Source organism: Phalacrocorax carbo, chromosome 3, assembly GCF_963921805.1.
Source record: "Phalacrocorax carbo chromosome 3, bPhaCar2.1, whole genome shotgun sequence".
In the NCBI taxonomy this organism is placed as follows: domain Eukaryota; kingdom Metazoa; phylum Chordata; class Aves; order Suliformes; family Phalacrocoracidae; genus Phalacrocorax; species Phalacrocorax carbo.
In genome coordinates, this window is record NC_087515.1 from 74,485,356 (window position 1) to 74,504,983 (window position 19,628).

Consider the following 19,628-nt stretch of genomic DNA (forward strand, 5'->3'; position numbering starts at 1 on the left):
CCCCGCTCCGCCAGTCCGTGCTTGGCCTAGAGTCCCCCCAGCCCCTCACCCCGGGCCGGTTCGCGAGGCTGCGCCGCCCCCCAGCTGTCCCGGGGCTCCCGCCCCCCCGCCTCGCGCCCCCTGGCGCCCCCAGTCCCGCCCCGGCGTTTGGAGCAGGGGTGGGGGACACACACACCCCGGTCGCCGCCGGTGCCTGTGGTAGCGGGCGGGTCCCCCCCCTCACGGCGCGCTGCCAACACCGCACGGGGCCGGGGCCGGGGCCGGGGCCGGGACGGGGGCGCCCGCCCTGCGCCCGGGGCTCCCACAAACCTGCGGTGCAAGTCCCACGGCGGGCAAAAGGCAGAGCCGGAGCTGACAAGGCAGCCCTGCGCCGTCGGGCGTGGGCGGGCCGAAACGGCACGGGGAAGCGCTTAAAAGTGCTCCGTTAAAAGAATCGGCCAATATAAAACGGAATGAAAAATACTGTAGCATGAAAATATTTTTCTTGCTCAGAAAATAACCACTTCCCAGGCTTCTAACAGAGACCAACATCAGCCAACAAAAGGAACACACTCAAACTGCAAGGAAGGCTTCAGCTGCTCCATAAATACCTAAATCTTTAGCTACCAAAAATTCGAGTGACTGATGATGTGTTAAAAAGTTTAAAGAGAAATGAACTTGCATCTTTCTGTTCCAGTTGTAGAGCTTAATGTGCTGGGTGCCCAAGAAACCCAAGCGTCAATTGCATTTGCGTAGGCGACAAACCCAAATAGCTGCACTCTGACACCTGACAAAACAGCCTCTGTGCGTGTGAGTGATTGCTCTGTTATTGAATGCCAGCAGAAGATAAAGAATAATATAACTGTTTGCTTTGAAAAGTAATTTGCTGGTGTTATTCCTCCTCAGTTATCAGCTGAGATTTATGAACTGCCAGGAAACCCCTTAGATTACACTTAGTAAGTCCCTGGGTTTAGTGGTCTCAGTAATCCAATTTTGTTTAGTATTCAAGCACTTTGGGAACTGCTTGATAAAATCTGTATGCGCATCAGAGTTGATGCATACACCATTAAGTCCCTTCTTTGCATGCAAAAGTCTGGAAGGTTCTTGCTAGTGAACGCTTGTGTCGTGTACTCCCACGTGAAGTACACCTGACCCAAAAGCAGACACACAGCATCTTGAGCTATATAGTGGTCAATGAGCTATTCAGCTACCAAAACAAAAGCTTCCAAAAACTTTGTCTCACTTGGTCTTGCCCTAGTGTTTGCCAGAGGTAGAGATCTATTTCCTGAGAATCTCCCTCCTCCTGTTTACAACAATAGAACTGGGACAAATTTACCTCAGTTTTTTTATTCCTCACTATTAATTAACTTTGGAACTAGTATAAAAAATCATTAACCATGAATCTCATGATTCTTCTGTTTGTTGCATTTGCAGCGATGAAGATGAGCCTTCTGTGTTTTGCCTGGAGCTCAGCTAATTTAGTCTAATGTAATTTAAAGTAGTCTAAAATACAAAAAAAAAGGGGGGGGGGCAAACATTTCAGGAAAACTGAAATTCATTTCTCAAAAGCAAGAATCTCTGAACAATCCTGAGAAATTGCCTGCATCAGTGTAATTCTCCACCTCGAACTGCAGACCTGTGAGTTTAAATGTGTTGAATGCCAGACTCATAGTAATAATATCTTGTGGCGTTGCAGGATTTTATTCATGGTTTTTTTATGCAACTATAAAGAACGGTCTACTATAAAAAGGTCCATACAGAGTGACAGGATGCTTTTCTAGGAGATCGTAATTGTATTCTTACTTCCCTCAAACTACACAGTACTAATGGCATAGAAAAACTATTTTTACAGTTTTCACTTTACAATGGCATCCTTTCTACAGGCCTTCTGTCACCAGCTATTAAGTTTTATAGTACAAATTAAAGAGAAAAAGCTAATGGCAGACCAGCAGGCTGGTTGTCAGTAGGGATGCTGGTAGTAGAGGGCAGCTCTGGACAACTTTAAGGTTCACTGTAGATTAACTGTGGGGCTAATCTAATTCATAATCATAGTAATCATCATCTGTGTTTACTCCAACACTAGAGGCCTCATTGGGTTTCATTTTCTTTCTGTCCTCTTTGCCCCTTTCCATGGAAGACAGATTATCTTCACACTGCTGCAGAATCTTTTTGGAAGACATCCAACTTTCTCCTCGGCTTTCTGCTGGCGCCGCGCACTGTCCTCCCCTGACATCCGTCCCTTTGGCCACCAGCGCTCTTCTGGTTCGGAGAAGGTCACAGGTGCAGTTCCAAGGGTTTCCATCTAAATACAGGTGACGGAGACGAGGTAAATACTCTAAGATTTTGCGATCCAAGGCAGATATCTTGTTGTTCCGTAAATTTAGAACCTGAAGCTGTTTCAAGTCCTTCAGCTCTTGTTCTCCAATGTCCTCTATGTCATTTCCCTTTAGATCCAATCTAGCAAGAGTGTCTGGAAGTCTGAATAAAAATAAAACAACATAAATATGTTATCTTCATCACATTGATTCTGTAAGTGGTATTCGGTGGCACGTATTTGCCCAGGCACATCTGACATATTAAATAAAACTATCACTAACAAAATGCAATTTTGTGCGAAAAAGATGTGATCCTGAAATTTTAATGTAAATTTTTTTTAAGTTATAGGAATACTGTCTATGCACACTTGAACTGTTTTCCTGAATTATTGCAGTTCTGACCTGCACTGACTGTGTTTCTGCAACTGAACTAAACAACAATTTTAGTCCTACTGTACTAAGAAGAAAGTTGTATGTTCAACTGAATGTCAAGCTTAAAAATGCATTTTGTGCTCTTTAATGCCGTAAGTATGCCAATGACCAAATTACAGCAGCATTAAAGACCAAAAGTTTAGGGAAGCATGGCAATACCGTTCCTTCAAGTACTTCTTGAACTCCTATCACCTCTCTGGGCAACTTGTTCCAGTGTTTCACCACTCAAGTCAAGTGGATTATTTTCTTCTCAGGAAAAAAAACCCAAAAGAATCTTCCTTTCTCCTCGTTCCTGCCAAAGAATTGCTGAGATCCATTAACTGTGGCACATTAATTGTATTTTTTAGCCTTTGACATTGGTGACTGAGTTCTCAGATAACTGTCAGAAATAATACTTTTGTTTCTGTATATCCATGTGTACCTGCTGATCAGCAATTAACTTAAGAACATAAATGTTACATCTTGTCATTTTTTCCCCTCTTCTGTTTACAGCTTCCGCTTGAAATCTATATTCATTGCTGAGTTGAAAATGAAAGTCCCCAATATCCCTTAAAAGCTGTACTGTTTAAAGGCTAATAGAGAACTCCCTCCTGTTAATTCTCTTATTAATTCTACAAAGGTTGTAAAATAAGATGGATTAGACAATACTAAATTAACTAGAAAGCATTAAACATTCCTGTCAAGCTAGACTGAAATCAAATATTTATACATCACTGAATCACTTTCTGATTATAAAGCTGCTGCCAAATAGATTCAAATGCTAAAGGACCTGATGCTAAACGAATGGAAATTTTACTGCATTATTTATTTGGGCTAGTTAAACCTGCCCACAAGCCATAAAACCAAAATTTAATAGTGCAGTTGTGTTAAAGAAGTTGATGTTAATGGAATTACTTTGCTATTTTTATGTCATCTTATTGTACAGCTTTCTGAAATAATAAAATTGCCACTTTATATCAGACCTGCCTCCATTTGGCTTAATATGCTGTCTCTGATAATGGCCAGGTCCAACACTCAGATGAATGCGAGAGAACCTGTAAGCAGGGCATTAATGAGCACAGAGCCCAAGGGATGTTTCATCTGTGCTCCTTTCACTGGAATTTTGCTTATAGCCTGAAGCCGGAGAGCTTATATGCATTCCAAACACTTTGTAATGTGTGAATTTAATGAAGTTGGGAATGCTAATATCCACTGAAAAAGCACATTCTTTTTGACCAGACTCAGCTCCTGAAATCTTGATATTTTAACAATAATAAACTCAGTGTGGGTTGGTAGAAACATCAGCTTTAAAATTGCTGTCTTTCCTTTTTATTGAACGCTCTATTAATTTTGTGTTATGGGAGAAGTTAAAGCTAAGCAGCAGTATAACTTCTTTGTAATCATTCTGTTACATTCTGCTAGCAGGTTCCTCTTATTCGTGTGCTAATTAAACAAAGTAGCCTCCCTGGCAGGGAGAGATGTGAAGTGAGTAGATTCACTGGGGGCCGCAGATGTAATGAAAACAGCTCTACTTCTATGATGAGACTGCTTACAAGAGTGGAAATTAGTGCCAGTTATGGCAGCGTGTTTATGGTATGGATAGACTTCTGCCATGACTGGGTCTGAATGCAATTTTTTTTCCAGTTTGTTCCTCATTCTCATAACGTAAGGAAGGAGAGATGACACCTGGGAACCAGCTGTCCTCAGATTCACTTGCCTCAGCGGAATAGAAATGAGGAGATTCTGTTCCAGTGCCAGATTCGAAAGCTGAGCACACTGCTGAAGAGCTCCTGCCTCAAACATGCTAACGGCATTGTTGTCAAGAAACAGGTGCTTGAGGTCTTGTAGTCCTTGGAAGTCCTGCGCTGTCACCCTTTGAATCAGGTTATTGCTACAGTCGAGCTTCTGCAACCTGCTGGGCAGCCTGAGTGGCATAGCATGGAGCTGGTTCTTAGAGAGCTCCAGTGTTATTAAGTTAGGAAGAAGCTGGGCACCGTCTATTGATGTTAGCTGATTTTCTGACAAGAAGAACTCAGACAGGTTTTCTAGGTGTTTCATGTCTCGAGGTCTTATTGTTTTGAGTTGGTTTTTCTCTAATTTTAGTGACAGCAGGGATTTAGGTAGGTCAAGAGGCACTTTTGTCAGAAAGTTGCCACTTAAACTGAGAAACTGTAGGTTGTGGAAAGATGCAAAGAAGTTGGTTGGCAACGAGTTCAGTTTATTATCAGCCATGCTCAGATACTTCAGCCTAGGAAGCTTCAGTGGTGCAGACACAGATTCCATGTTGTTGCCATCCAGAATCAGACTTTGTAAATTGCAAAGGGAAGAAAATGCACTCGGAGGCAGAGTTGCGATCAGGTTGTTCCGAATATCAAGCACCCTTAGTTTCATCAAGCCTTCAAAATCAGACGCATGCAGAGCGTTGATGGAGTTATCAGCAAGTTTTAAAATTTCAAGGCCAGATGGGAGGAAGGTGGGTATCTGCGTTAGCTGATTTTTATAGAGTTCCAGGGACTTCAAGGTGCTCAGAGCTTTGAAAGTGTTGTTTTCTACTGATTCTGTGCCACTGCATGACAGAACCAGCTCTTCGAGGGCTGACATCCTCCTGAAGTCAGTAATCTTAAAGAGAAAAAAATAATTCATGTGATAGTACACCATCTATTTATGGATCTCCTCACTAGTTACTTCTTCTGGATGCTTGGACAATCGCTAGTATATATTAAAAATTTATACATTTAGAATGAGAAGCTAAGAGAAATGGCAGCAATAAAGGTGTTACTATAGGTTCCTGCCATTTGCTGGTATTTACTTACATTTCTATAATTTTATTGTTTAAGGCCATACTGTGTCTGTTTTTGAGCAAACACACATATTTGAATAAGGAATATTTCTTTTATTTCTGCCAGGTGGGTAGCCTATGTAAAGTGGAGAGCTAATATCACCAGTGGTAGAACTCTCTGCAGAGAGTAGGTGGCTGTTAATGTTCACTGCGCTCAGCTGAGCTTGCTGGGGCGGTTTTGAGTTCATCACACAGCTGTTCCCATGTATCAGCAGTATTGTCACTGCAGCATGTATTCCCCAGAGGAAGGACACATGGATATCATCACCTTTCCCTACTCTAAAGTTTTGGCAGGAAACTGAAATCTGACGCTTGCATTTCTTCTCTCCCCCCACTATCTCTCCTTTTTTTTAAAGTAAAAACCTCACATATTAAGATGACCAAACCAAAAGCATCAGATCAGCTTGGTCTGAAAATCACCTCTGTGGAACAGATTGCCTTTGCAGGAGCTTAGTTTTTGTTAGTTGGTAATAAACAGATGCTTTGCAGTGGCAAATGGAATTTAGCTGTTGACTGTGACTATAATATACAGAGGCATACTAATTGTTTCATTATTTTTCTGCTCTATTGGAACCTGCTTGTTTACAAAGCTTGCCATCTTGTGTCTCAAGTTAAGAAGCAAACTTAAGTGAATCTGGCAGTTTCCTCCAAGGTGAGATATCAGGAAGCATGTGATGAGGGTGAACCTGGGAGTCTCCGAGCACATAGTAGTTTTCTGAAATTGTCAGAGATGCTGCCCACTGACCTAGGTACTTGATTTTTTAAAATTCCTTTATATGGGAATCACAGAAAATTCAGAGCAAGATGAGCAAAGTGTTCTGCATGTGAGAGGTGGAAAGGAGTGTCCTAATCTATTTTCCCTTCCCATGTCCAACAAACATCTCACTAGAGGTCTCAGGAGTACCGCATCAGTAAGAGATGTTAAATTAACTCTATAGCCTTTGTGCTGTTTCCCCCAGGGCTTAGTAGCTACCAGCACGTTTTACTCTGATTGAGAGAAGCTATAAAGCATGTTCTACAGCATAACACCTCATCCCAGTCAGGAACCTACACGGAAGGCAGCGCCTGTCCTTTTGCAGCACAGGTACTGGGTAGTAATTTTGTCCCATGATCCTGATTGAACACATTTGGCTATCATACTTGTGTATGTGAAATCAGCTCATAAAGGTGACTGTTAAATGATTCCTTCCAGCTTCATTTATCCAACTCTTGCATGTTTTGGGGTTGTATCTCTCTACCATAGCTACAAACTCTGCATTTTAACTTCTGGTGAAATTAGAGCCCACAGAGCTGTGAAAGAGGAGTCAGATTTCATTTTGCTTTGGTCTCCTTAGTTGTCACTACCTTCTGATTACATTTATTCTGTCTTGTAAAGTTCTTTCCAAGCATTTCAAGACTTGATGCAGTTAGTGAGAAAGTAGAGATATGGAACCTCTATTGATACAGGTTTCTCCATCAATTACATTTAAGTTTAATGGGGGAATGTACTTCCATTAAAAAAAATAAAAATATCCAACCTTATATTCTCAACAGCAAATATCGAAGTTGTCCATTTTCTATTTTTTCTAGAAATGCAGTTTTTAAATATATAAATACATATATTGCTATATAGCAATTACAGAATTTCATGTCCGCTTTTGATTAGGAGATTAGGGATTTTGATTAGGAGGCTAATCTTGCAAAGCTTTGTCATGAGAAGTCCCATAGGAATGCACTGCATTGCTCAAGAGCAGAAAAGCATAGTCATATGTAAGTGATAAAACAGTCTTAAGGAAATTAAAACACATGAGAACCTTCATAAGTTCAATACGTTTTCTCCTATAAGTTCAAAAGCAATATTTCCTTCTTTTCCTCAGTTGATTGCTGCATGTCTCTAAGAGGCTTAATTTTCATCTTAAGTGACAGAGAGCTACGTGAAGGTCAAGGTACAGACATTCATTCTGCAATGATGCTAGGCTTCTTAATGCGGATCATTATAAATTCTGTTTTCCACCTACTTGGTATGTTTTGCTGGGCTTTGCAACTGTGCTGTTTTGAGACTTATCCATGCTGTTACAAACCACCTAGTCCTTCTAATATGAATCAAGACATATTTGAAAGCCTATCAGCTCTCTTTTTGCTATAAAGTGATGTTTTATTCTCTAACTGGACTGTCTGTAAAGTGATACCAATATAGTTTTACATTTTAAAAAGTAGATCTCCTGAAAATGGATCTAATATATGGTGGTTTTAATAGAAACTTTTTAACCATTTTGTCATTTTATAATGACTGTTTTTTTCTTGTAGAATTTTTGTGAACTAGGGTTTTTTATAAGTAGTTTCTTAAACCAGTCCCCTATTGTGGGGGCCAGATAAACCATTTTCTTTTAGCACATAAAACCCCACATATTAATATAGTTAGAAATAAACCAAATCTTAAAGTGAGAGTAAACAGGTTATAGTTGGTCTCCAAAGCAAGGAGGAGGCAGAAATTACTGACAAAAAAAGATGCTAAAAATAATCTAGTTTTGTTATTCTGAAGTCTGTTTATAACAAACCCCAGTTTGTAAAAATACCAAAAGCAAAAATCCCAGCCAGTGTTTTCAATGATGATCAACCCTGTCAGAACAACTACAAAGCTGATCTGGGTAAAAAAGATGTATGTTTTTTCTTGGTTTTCTTCAAAACATTTTTTGTTTTGTGTATTTAGCAGACAAACATATCTTCTTTTTAATTTCTTTACAATTTTAATAATAAGCTGTGCAAAGCAATGTTCAAAAGAAATTGGTGCTCATTTTGAAACAGTATTTGTTCATTCTTCTGAGGCAGCTAATTCCCAAAACATAGTATATGTGAATGCTTACATATAAAAGTGTCTTGGAGGTCAGCTGTGGAAAGTCTAGGCTTCCATTCAACTTCTTTTTGAAAATACATTATTTTCTCTAAGATTGGGTAAAAGAAGGAATTTAAAAAATAAACCTCAAAAAACCCTATAGAGTTCTCATAGCGCTTCCAGACATGTACTTTATGAGCAGAAATCAAAACCTGTTTCTATAAGCACTATGATATGTGCCAATAGAATTGCTCAGCTGTGTAAAATTAAGCATATGTATTTATGATATCAAGACCTCAGAAGCATAATTTGTTGCATAGAAAGGAAAGTGAAAAATATATTCACAGACCCAGCCTAATCTTAAGGAAAGGATCTACATAACCACAGGCCAATAGCATGAAAGGACTGACTTCCTTTCAGTGCAAAGTCAATAGCAGAAGTAAGGCATACTGGTTGCTCAGCTGCATTAATACATAAAGCAAAAGACTCTCTCTTTGGATGGTTTCATGCACCATTTGTTCTGAACAGTCATAAAACATCTATTCTACTACTCTGTTGACTTGTATCCAACATTTAAATCCTTTCTAACACTCGTCTTTTGCTCTAGTCAGAACCTAAGGCCACTTCACTAGTATCTGAGGAGTAGCTGACAGGTATGGGCAACAAGCCTAAGAAAGGAAAAATGGCTCATCTTCCTTATCTTGGAAAGACAATAATTGGGGCTTTTTTTCACAGGAAATGTATTTCTTAATAAAGGACTCATTTGACAGATCTTTCATTTAACTAAAGCACATCACTATTGCTAAATCACACCAATGAACTTCGACTCCTGGAGGTATGGGAGTGAAGACAAGAAAACCAGAGATATTATTAGTGGCTAAAAAAGAAGTTATCTCTTTCTCATAGTTAAATTGTAAAATTACTATTTCTCAGTGGGCAACAGGTATCTCAGATGCTGCTCCAAGCTGTCTTCTAGTCTATTTCATTCAATCTTGAGAGAAAAATCAAAAATGTTAAAGTTATATTATTTGTAAGAGGACAAGGATACTTAAGAGAAAATGTGTCTCTTCTGAATCAAATATTTCTTATTATTTGTAGTAAATTGATGAACAGCAAGCATGTGTAATACAGGGGGTTGTATTTCCCTTGTGACTATAGAAATTGAATTTATTAAATAAGTATACTTCAGGGTTGGAAATAGAGAAGCACTGTTCGAGAGTGCAGTGAAAAATGGGCATAAACTGATCATGCCTTAAATAATGTGATCCACTGATGCCTCAAGAAACCCAGAATAAACTTTTTTAATACCACAAAGAGCTGGCAGCTTCAGTTAGAAGTTGCTATTGTTTATATGGGTTAATGGATAGGCCTAGCATTGCTCTTAGAAACATCTCACATTCTGCCTTAGACTCTAACTTATTCCCTCAGCCCTTTCTAATAGCAGTTGTACCTGACGCTTGCAACTCAAGAGGGGGAGAAGGACTTCAGTTTCATTCATTAAGGGAATGATCCTAGCTACATAAAACCTTTCCATTTACTGTGAAAAAGTATTATATTTTATCAAAAGTAGCAAAAGCTTTTAAGAAGTTAAAAATTTACTCTGGAAATCAATGGTTATTTGACCGTATAAAAAACAAGTGGACATTTGGGTCCTCGTCGTAAATAACTGGTTTTTGACTTGCATACAAAATATCATTGTGGCAGCATGAACTGGTGCTCAGAGACTGCGGGATAATGAAAACGTTATAAGAATATATTTACATATACTTAAGAAGTAAAGTAAAAATAAAACCAGATCTGACAGCATTTCATCAGTTTTTAGAACATGGAATAAGATTCTCCCATCACTTGCAAGCCACCACCATCTGGGAAGCACAGCTTTCGGTTACAGTGCACTACAGAAAGTATTTTTACTGGATTTTTTCCTACCTGGAGTTGTTTAATTTTGCTGTGACTGATGTAGAGTCTCCTGGTGGTAAAAGGAATCTCTCTGGGGATCTCCATAGCTCTGTAGCATTGCACTGACTGGGCAGGGTCACAGCTGCATCTTCTTGGGCAAGTGGTACTTAGACCACTGTGAAAAGAAAAGGAGACAACCAAAAGGTAAGATAAATACATCTTCCAAAACAGGAGCTCTGAAATTGTCTCGGCAACATACAGCTTGAATTAAGCACTAAAGTCCTTTTATACCATGAAATCTGATAAAAGGATATTATGACTGTGTATTTTATCCCACTGAAAAAACAGCAAAAACAATACCGTAATTTGCCTGGGTTAAAATGTTGGCAGGCATTACAAAGAGCGAGAAACTTAAACAGTGATAAGGTGCCTTTGCATTTGTAGGTATGCGAAATTAGTGTTATTTATTACCTGACATCTAATCTGCAAACATCCATATTATCTCCAGTTTCCTAGTTTTGTTAAATGTGACACCACAGAATTAGTGGAGAAAAGATAAAGAGCTGTTTTATAGTAGGGCTGTAAAACCTTTGTATCTTCTGTGACCCAGTATTAGAAACAGTAAAAACACAACTACAGCCAATACCGAAGCTTTTTCACTCTTCCTTCTGCATTATTCAGACCCCAAAAAACCCCTAAAACTCAGGCAGCTGTAGTTTTAAAGCTAAAACATTCTATTCACTTTCTGAAAACCTGTAGTTCAGCTGAGTGCTGTTGGTTGGGACACATTTTTTTAAAGACTGGACAAAAATCTAAGTTACCTGTGTTTGTGTAATACCTCTAAATCAAAGTTTAATTATTGTTGCATTTGAAAATTACAAACGTGAAATGCCTGAGAGCATTTAGTATAAATCAAGTGGTAGATGATCAATAAGACCTATTTACCCCATGACAGCTGGGGAACAGAAAGGTTCCCTTCACAGTTCTGTCTCTACTTATTAGTGTTTCTCTCACGTACCTACTAGATGTGCCAGCTAGAGATGTAAAGTTTTGAAAGGCTTACAGCATGTGATTATTTCACAAACTTTTAATGCATTGGTTTTTTTCATTTGTACTCAGCAATTTACAAGGTACAAAGCAGCGCACTTAGGAAACCTTTGCATCTTATCACACTGATCTCCTTTGCACTGTTACCTGCTTCCTTCCATCCTCTCTGTCATATCTTCAGTAATAGCTAATCTTATTCCTTGAATGCAGAACTAGGCCAGTTATTTTTCCAAGCAGAAGATGATGTCAAGTTGATCTGACAAATGGATAACTGAACTGGGGACTATCCTCGATGGGAATGCCTCTTGGGTGCAGCTGGGCTTACACTGGACAGCTGCCATATTCCCTCCCAGAGACCCTTCTGTCTCCTTAATCCCCTACACTATAAGTACAGAACTGCAACCCAGCACCTGCTAAACTAAGCAGCAAGAGAAGAAACCTTTTCCCAAAACAGCCTGTCAAATTGGCATGTTGAACAAGCTCTGCAGAAAAATCCTGCCTGGCTTATACCATAGTGATCAACTGAGCAAAAATGGGTGGGTGAGCAGGATTAGCAATGGTGCTTTAAAAAAATACTTTTAACATATCTTGACCTGAGGTTTGGTACCTGGTTTGTGCTTTTGCTTTTATTTTTCCTAATAGAGACAAAGTACCCAGACAAAAGTGTAAAACCTTCCTGCATACTGACAGCTACTTGTGCTATGTTTTAGCATGCCCTGGAATAAGTCTTTGATCCTGTTTTTCCACTGACTTGAGTCTAAATGCTGATGTTACTAAGACAATAACATGCAGGATCTTATGTAGGGATTTGTGTTCCTCAAAAATGTCATTAAAAAGCAAATGCTTTTTCATCAAGGAGGGTCAAAAGACATGCAGATCAAACCCTACAGTTTCCAGTTTAGAGCTCTAGAGTACTGCAGAGTCAGCCTGAGAAACCCTTCAAATAAGAACCATATATTGCATCCTTCCTGGTTTTGTAAACAATATGTCATGCAGCTGATGTTAGAATTCACAGCTGTGGTTACAAGGTAACACCACATTAAGGTGCAATATTCTTGGCTCTTCGCAATTTTGAGTAATATCTATATGCTTGGTCTTTTCAAACTAATGAGAGACCTTATGGCTTTATTAGTTCATTTATGTGATATTAACAACAATGATTTATTCAAGAATTATATTATGTATCCATTAATTTATGATATATGCCTGCATTCAGCAGCTAGATATTTTAAAGTGATAACTGTGAAAGATGATCCTATAGAATCTGTTCTGTACAAATTCTGACACAAATCCACCAGAGCTGATACCTTTGCTTTTGCACAAAACTGTGACCTGTAGGTTTTTAATTGATTCTAGGAGACCTGATGGCAACAGATATATGACAAATATATACAATAAATATATCAGTTAGTCTAATAAAAGTAATATGTTTTTGTACAAGCTTTGTCTCATGCAAGATTTCAGCACCTACAGTACTGGTGTTTGGGTCTTTCTTCAGAAAAGTCAGAGGTTTGACAGAAGCACACATAATGTGTGTCAAGACATAATTTTTTAACGTAGGATTACATTTAGAAAATCACAAAAAGTAAGATGAAATTAAAATTAGAAGAATGGATCTGCAAAACTCTAGTTATGGAGCATTTAGAAACGTCTGAGTTAAGACAGCCCATAGAACTGAAGGTGGATCCCTTGTGATGTACATGATGGCACAGACCATGCAAGGGAAGGTGCAGACTTATCACAAAATAATGGAGAGGCTGAGCTTTTACTTCCAGGGTGTCCCTTGTCTATGGAAAGGACAAACTGCAGGAAAAGACCAACTTAGGGCTTGCAGAGGGCATGGGTAGGAGCTTGGTCCCTGAGGGATGTCACAAGCATCCTAGTTTGGCAACTAGGAGCCGCGAAGTGATGGTGTATGCTCTAAAGAATCCTTGGCATATTTAGCTGCCATATGCTATCAAGTGCCTGCCACTCAGTATGTGTGAATTCATAATTATTTTTTGCTGACGGTTTTTAACTGGGATTTGGACCAGTTTTTCTCAGGGACAACAAATGGCATTTGTCTGCTGCAAAGGTTACCTCCGATCAAGCACTTCTTTCCAGAGTGGATCGGGCTGCTAAGGGAAACAATCATAAAATTGTTCTTAAAAACACTATGCCTCCCTTATTAATCTATTGAATAATCTGAACTGCTTTACAGAAATGTTTCTTAAATAAAGAGCCTCAGAGGGTTACACTGAATCAGGAATATCAACCTAGGTGTATTCTAGGCCAATGAATGATATCTAATTAATATAAGGATTATAAATATATCAAAAGTGATTTTGTGTTTTATTCCTACAAAATAAAATTGCAAGTAGAGTTTCACAAAAACAGAGGCCTATCTGAAAATGATGTCTCAATCTTCTCTATAAGCCAAGAATTTTTTTGAAATATTTTTTATCCACTTTTATAGTATGTGGACTCCAGGAAAGGTCATCTTCATACACTGGAAACAGTTGCTGTATGATTTAAAGCAGATTTTTCCTCTGCACAATTAGTAAGCTAGGTTTCCTTTTCTTCCTCCACCCTGGCTACATAGAAGAGATGAAAGTGATAACCCCTTAGGAATTTCTCACATCTCGCCTGTCTGTGGCACTTTTGCATTCCAGAGGAACTAGCACAGTGAAACCTGCTGAAAAGGAACGAAACTTTTTAAAATAAGAATTCACATATTGAGGAATTCTAGTCATTGCCAGTTTTACGATAGTGCTGAGGGATGCCAGCCAAGATGAGATGCATCTGGGGCAGGCACCCCACAAACATCAAATAGGCAGCACCCACACGGAGGAGGTCAGTTTAAATAATTTCATACACATATGCTACTAATGCTGCTGTAATTGGCCTTGAAAGTATTGTTGCTAATGGTCTCCGCTTGATGGAGAACTGTTATTCATTAATAACTGGACCACCAAGAGCAGTGCCCATGAAACCATGGATTATGGTATGGTATGGTGACAGTTTTCTAGCAATGATGTTCTGAGTTAGTCCCAAAAGGAATGAAGAAGGGGAAATAAAGAAGGCAGATATGATGGCTGAATCCATTCTTAACCTGGAATTTGAACACACGGGTCTTCTGTATATGAACATTTAGGTAAGATCTGTAACCTATGTGAGACCGCGACTCTTGCAGTACCACCTAAAAGTAAAGTGGCAGGGGTGGATCATCCAATTGATACTGGAACCATTACAATTCTGTTCCTAGTGTTTCTCACACACAAAAGTGGTTCAGGTCAGTAGTTAATAACTGTGACCTGTAAGGGCTTGTCAGAGCCCTGTATGACGCGAGCTAGTCCTGGCCCTTCCACTTCCTGTGGGTGTCTTTTGCCTTTAAGAGCAGCCTGCTAGTGACTGCACAACTGACGGAACCAGAATGGAGCTTAAACTGTAAAAATTGTCTACCATTCAAACTCTGAGGCACAGTTTCAACAAGATGAGGATGCTGAAATAGCAGGTTTTGCAATTATACCCACTGTGTGCACAGAAAGAGGGTTTCATTCTTCCACACTATAAAAGCTAAATATTTTTGGCGTGTGTTTTATTCATTTTAAAACATAAAACAAAAATTCCAAATGAGAAGAGTTAAGCATAAATGTATACATTAAAATAAGCATTGGAATAAGACCACAATAAGCACCGTAAAAAAGAAAAGCTGGTCCAAAGACATGACATGTGGAAGTTGTCTTCTGTTAAAAGAAACCAATAAGGAGTGAATGTTCCCTCAAAATAGTAGTGAGTGAATTGTTGCACCCGTGGACTCACTGCATGGACCATAAAAGGCAGCCAACTATCAACTCTCTAGGTCTGCAAGGCAGGAATCACCTAAAATGTAAAAAACTAACAGGTCTGGGCTCTGTTAGCAGAAAATTTTCTGTAATGACAACTAAAACTGTATGTCCCTTTCAGTATCAGCATGGATGGATAATCTCCTCTCTAACATGCTTTAGAAAGGCACGTTCTAATCATCTAGCCTAACTCCTTTTTTAGAACATGAAAATCTTGCTTTCTCATCTCAATTTTCTCCCATACTTTGATATTCCAAGATATTCTTTGCCATCTCCCCACTGTCCCTTTGGTGTCCCTGCTTGTGACCGTACAACCACCCACGCGATCAAACCACTCAAGATGCTTCAGCGCTAACCACACAGAAGACGACCTTGATGTGCACAGGCTGCAGCCTGGCACGCACAGCTGGGCAGCTGCAATTAAAGGAGTTTCCAGGTGAACTGACCCTCATGTGCAAACACATGTGTTTATATTGTAAATTCTTTGTGCAGAGGCTAGGTCTAACCAAAGGCTCGTAGAATATCTCACACAACACTTTCCCAGTCTTGGCACGGACATTAGATAGCAAATATACAGCAGCAGTGATGTCGATCAAAGTTTTCGTGTGTTTTTACCTTTTGATTTGGTTATTACTTTGTTTTGTTTTGTATTAAAATGTGTCCTCCTCACGCATAAGGTCATTTACTCTTTAAGCACAAAGTAAGTTTTCAGGTAATTTATCAGGTACTCCAGAAATCAGTTAAAGTATGTAGGTTTAAATTTATCAAGTACTGTTTGTACTCAAATGTACTTAAAGCAGAGTAACACAGGCTCCTCACATTCTCTACACTCTGTCTTGTCTAGAATAATTAAATTTATGTGCATAAATTATACGTGAAGAAATTACCTAGTGATTAGCTTCACCAGCTCTGCCACATGATAGATAAGGTCAAATGAGCAGATCAGGAAACTGTCAGTGAAGTCCTTTTGACATTAGAAGTATTCAACAAATTTAAATTCTTCTTGACATATCACTTGCTGCAACCCTTTGATTGTTAGAAATGTATCTTGGGTGTAGAAAGGGTTCTTACTGCTAGACCAGTTGACTCAAACTACCACCGTTCTTTAAATATTCTTCAGTTATTTTGTTGAAGTTACCAGGGTAGAGTATATACAGTTTACTTTAAATCAATTTGATCTAATTAAAGGCCAAAACTACTAACTTCTCTTAGGCTCAGTTCCATAATTACGGCACAGCTTGCTTACAGAACAGAGTTCAAGCTGTCTGGGGGCTTTTGGCAGGAATTTCAAGGGTAACTGGAATTGATCAGAATTTTCTAGGGGACCTAGAAGTATAGTTTTGAGATAATTAAATTATTCAAGCTTTTACCCTTATATCAGTACTATCTGCTTTTAATTTCAACCACTTTTTTAAACCTGGTGAGGAATATGAATAGTACCTAATGATAACTACATTTCCTAAGAGTTTGTGTCACAGCCTCAAATTGTCTTAATAATATATAGCATTCCTTCTCATTTATCCATAGCCCAGCAAGCGTTAGGCAGGTAGGTAGGCTACACTGCAGGTAGGCTTCTGAAAGAACTGTATTTGAGAAGCTAATCTTTCAGTGGAATAAGCAGAGACAAAACCTTGTTCGACTGGTGAAATATAAGGACATGCAAAACAAAGGTAGCACTGATAAGTGATGAAAGAATTAAAATTAATGACCACAAAACTCTGATACCACTGTAGATAAGGACAGTTTAAGACAGAGCTGGACCAACCCCTAAGCTAAAGGTAAAGGACACTAAAAAACTGAGAACCTGTGATTTTTTTAAAAAAGGCTGTCATATATAAATTACATTAAGTGTAAGTTTTTAAAGGCAGTGTTTGCTAGAGATATGTTATGTAGTGACTATGGGAAACTTCCTTCTCAAGATAAGCAGATACTGTTCAAATGCATGATTGAAATATACTAGCAGAAATTCTAATATTTGGCTAAATAATAGTACTGTTCCATTAAAAAAAAGGCAGAATGTAAAGTAATTCTATAGGTACAGTGTGATATCTACCCGATTCAAAGCCAAAACTAACGTAAAACCCAAAAATCTTGAACCAATTAACTTTATTATATGGCTGAACTAATTTAAACAACAATAATAGTTTAGCTTTTGATACAGCAAATACTTTGATTCCCCGTCAGACGCTGTTGTGTATAAAAGACAGTCGATACAGCTGTGGAGAAAGAACATTAGAACAAAGGTCAAGCAAATGGTCTCTTAAGCTGGGCTCACTCAGAAGCACTTGGGTGACTTTAGATGCTCAAATTCTTTGCTCAGCTACTATTCTGAATACACCAATTTACTGAGCCAGGCTTTTTTCTGAGGCCATATATAAAGGTGTTTGTAGCTTTTGTTTCCACCATGGATGAGCAGCCCCGTTAGATGCCCAGTTTGTTACTACCTACCTTCCATTACAGTGCAGACCATTTGAGCAGTAAAGGGCAAATGAGCAGGTTTGTAATAACAATCTGTAAGCTTCTTGGGGCTGGATCCCAGAGGAAATGTGATATCTACTGTTAGTGCTGAAGTTTGCTTTCATTCAGCTCTTCTGAAAGCACAGATTGATGGAAATACAGTTCTTTTGTTCTTCAACAAACGTATCCCTTCATATTCCAGGCAAGTGGTTTAACTACTGAGCTGTAAGGTTGTATCTTTCTGTCTCTCTGTGTCCCAATCAATTATTTATGCAAAGCAGAGCAAGAAAAGCAACTCAGCCCAGGATGCCCTACAGCCCAGGGGCAGGGCATGCAGGGTCCATTCTCTTGGTATCCACTCCTTGGCTGGCTGGCGGCCCCCTGTGCTCCCCCCCTGTTGTGCTGGCAGAGTAGTTTGTGGGGCTGTGTGGTGGGCAGGATTAGGGTCCTGATCTGGATTAAAATGATCCTTTTTCTCTTTTGAGGTGGAATGGCTACTTTGATGCAGTAAAGACAAGCTGCATGAGATCTCTACAAGACCTGCTAATAAAGCTTCCGCTGAAATCAACACAGAATCAATCACAATATTTCAAAGGAGATGAGCTGTAACCAAGGTGAGTGCCTTGGAGAAAGCACACATGTAGATATAGCTTATTCCCTGAAATTTATTTCATTTTCAGAACCAGAATGAGATAAAAAAATATGCAAATATAACTGCATTCATCAATGCTTCTGTTTGGTGGATAAGGGATGGGTTGGATGGTCTCATCCAGAGGGTAGTGTACAATGGCTTGATGTCCAGTTGGAGACTGGTGACAACTGGTGTCCCTCAGTGGTTTGTACTGGGACCAGTGCTGTTTAACATTTTCATCAATGACTTAGACAGATCTTGTACACCTTCAACAAGTTTGCAGATGACGCCAAACGGAGCGGAGCAGTTGACACACCAGAAGGACAGGATGTCATCCAGAGAGACCCGGACAAGCTGGAAAGGTGGCCTGTGAGAACCTCATGAGGTTCAACAAGGCCAAGTGCAAGGTCCTGCGCCTGGGTCAGGGTAACCCCCAGTATCAATACAGGCTGGGGGATGAAGAGGCTGAGAGCAGCCCTGTGGAGAAGGACCTGGGGGTACTGGTGAATGAAAAGCTGGACATGAACTGGCAATGTGTGCTTGCAGCCCAGAAGGCCAACTGTATCCTGGGCTGCATCAGAAGAGTGACCAGCAGCTTGAGGGAGGTGATTCTGCCTCTCTGCTCCGCTCTGGTGAGACCCCACCTGGAGTGCTGCGTCCAGCTCTGGAGCCCTCAGCACAGGAAGGACATGGACCTGTTGGAGCAGGTCCAGAGGAGGGCCACAAAAATGATCCAAGGGCTGGAGCCCCTCTCCTATGAAAACAGGCTGCGAGAGTTGGGGTTGTTCAGCCTGGAGAAGAGAAGGCTCCAGGGAGACCTTATTACAGCTTTTCAGTACTTAAAGGGGGACTATAGGAAAGATGGGGATAATCTTTTTAGCAAGGCCTCCGTGACAGGACAAGGGGCAATGGTTTTAAACTAAAGCAGGGTAGATTTAGACTGGATATAAGAAAAACATTTTTTACAATGAGGGTGGTGAAGTGCTGGAACAGGTTTCCCAGAGAGGTAGTGGAGGCTTCATCCCCGGAAACATTCAAGGTCAGGTTGGACGGGGCTCTGAGCAACCTGATCTAGTTGAAAATGTCCCTGCTCACTGCAGGGGTTGGACTAGATGACCTCTAAAGGTCCCTTCCAACCCAAAGTATTCTATGATTCTATGATTCTATGATTATATTTACTGAAAGAGTGGTCAGGCTCTGGAACAGGCTGCTCAGAGAGGTGGTGGAGTCACCATCCCTGGAGGTGTTCAAAAAACGCGTAGACGTGGCACTTTGGGGCATGGTTTTGTAGGCCTGGGGGTGTTGGGTTGACAGTTGGACTTGATGTTCTTAGAGATCTTTTCCAACCTTAATGATTCCATGATTCTAGAGAGGCGAAGGTGCCTGGGGCAGTCCTTTTTATACAATACTTGCA

The 19,628-nt window shown here is 39.9% G+C and overlaps 1 protein-coding gene across 1 annotated transcript; it reads right to left on the reverse strand.

Annotated features, from left to right (window-relative positions):
* Positions 1 to 1,902: 1,902 nt before the first annotated feature.
* Positions 1,903 to 10,474, reverse strand: LOC104045226 (nephrocan). The gene is made up of 3 exons (XM_009505172.2): positions 10,286 to 10,474; positions 4,423 to 5,324; positions 1,903 to 2,457 (listed from the first exon to the last, which is right to left on the reverse strand). Exons 1-3 carry the CDS (start codon positions 10,472 to 10,474, stop codon positions 2,010 to 2,012), a joined length of 1,539 nt encoding a protein of 512 aa, XP_009503467.2. The 3' UTR covers positions 1,903 to 2,009.
* Positions 10,475 to 19,628: the final 9,154 nt, after the last annotated feature.

Bases quoted from the DNA above. Each gene is read 5' to 3' on its own strand.
- LOC104045226 (XM_009505172.2), bottom strand. From the start codon at position 10,474: ATGTATTTATCTTACCTTTTGGTTGTCTCCTTTTCTTTTCACAGTGGT. The intron at 5,325-10,285 runs GTAGGAAAAAAT...TTTCTCTTTAAG, and splicing joins GCAAAATTAAACAACTCCAG to ATTACTGACTTCAGGAGGAT. The intron at 2,458-4,422 runs GCAAGTGAATCT...ATTTTTATTCAG, and splicing joins CTCATTTCTATTCCGCTGAG to ACTTCCAGACACTCTTGCTA.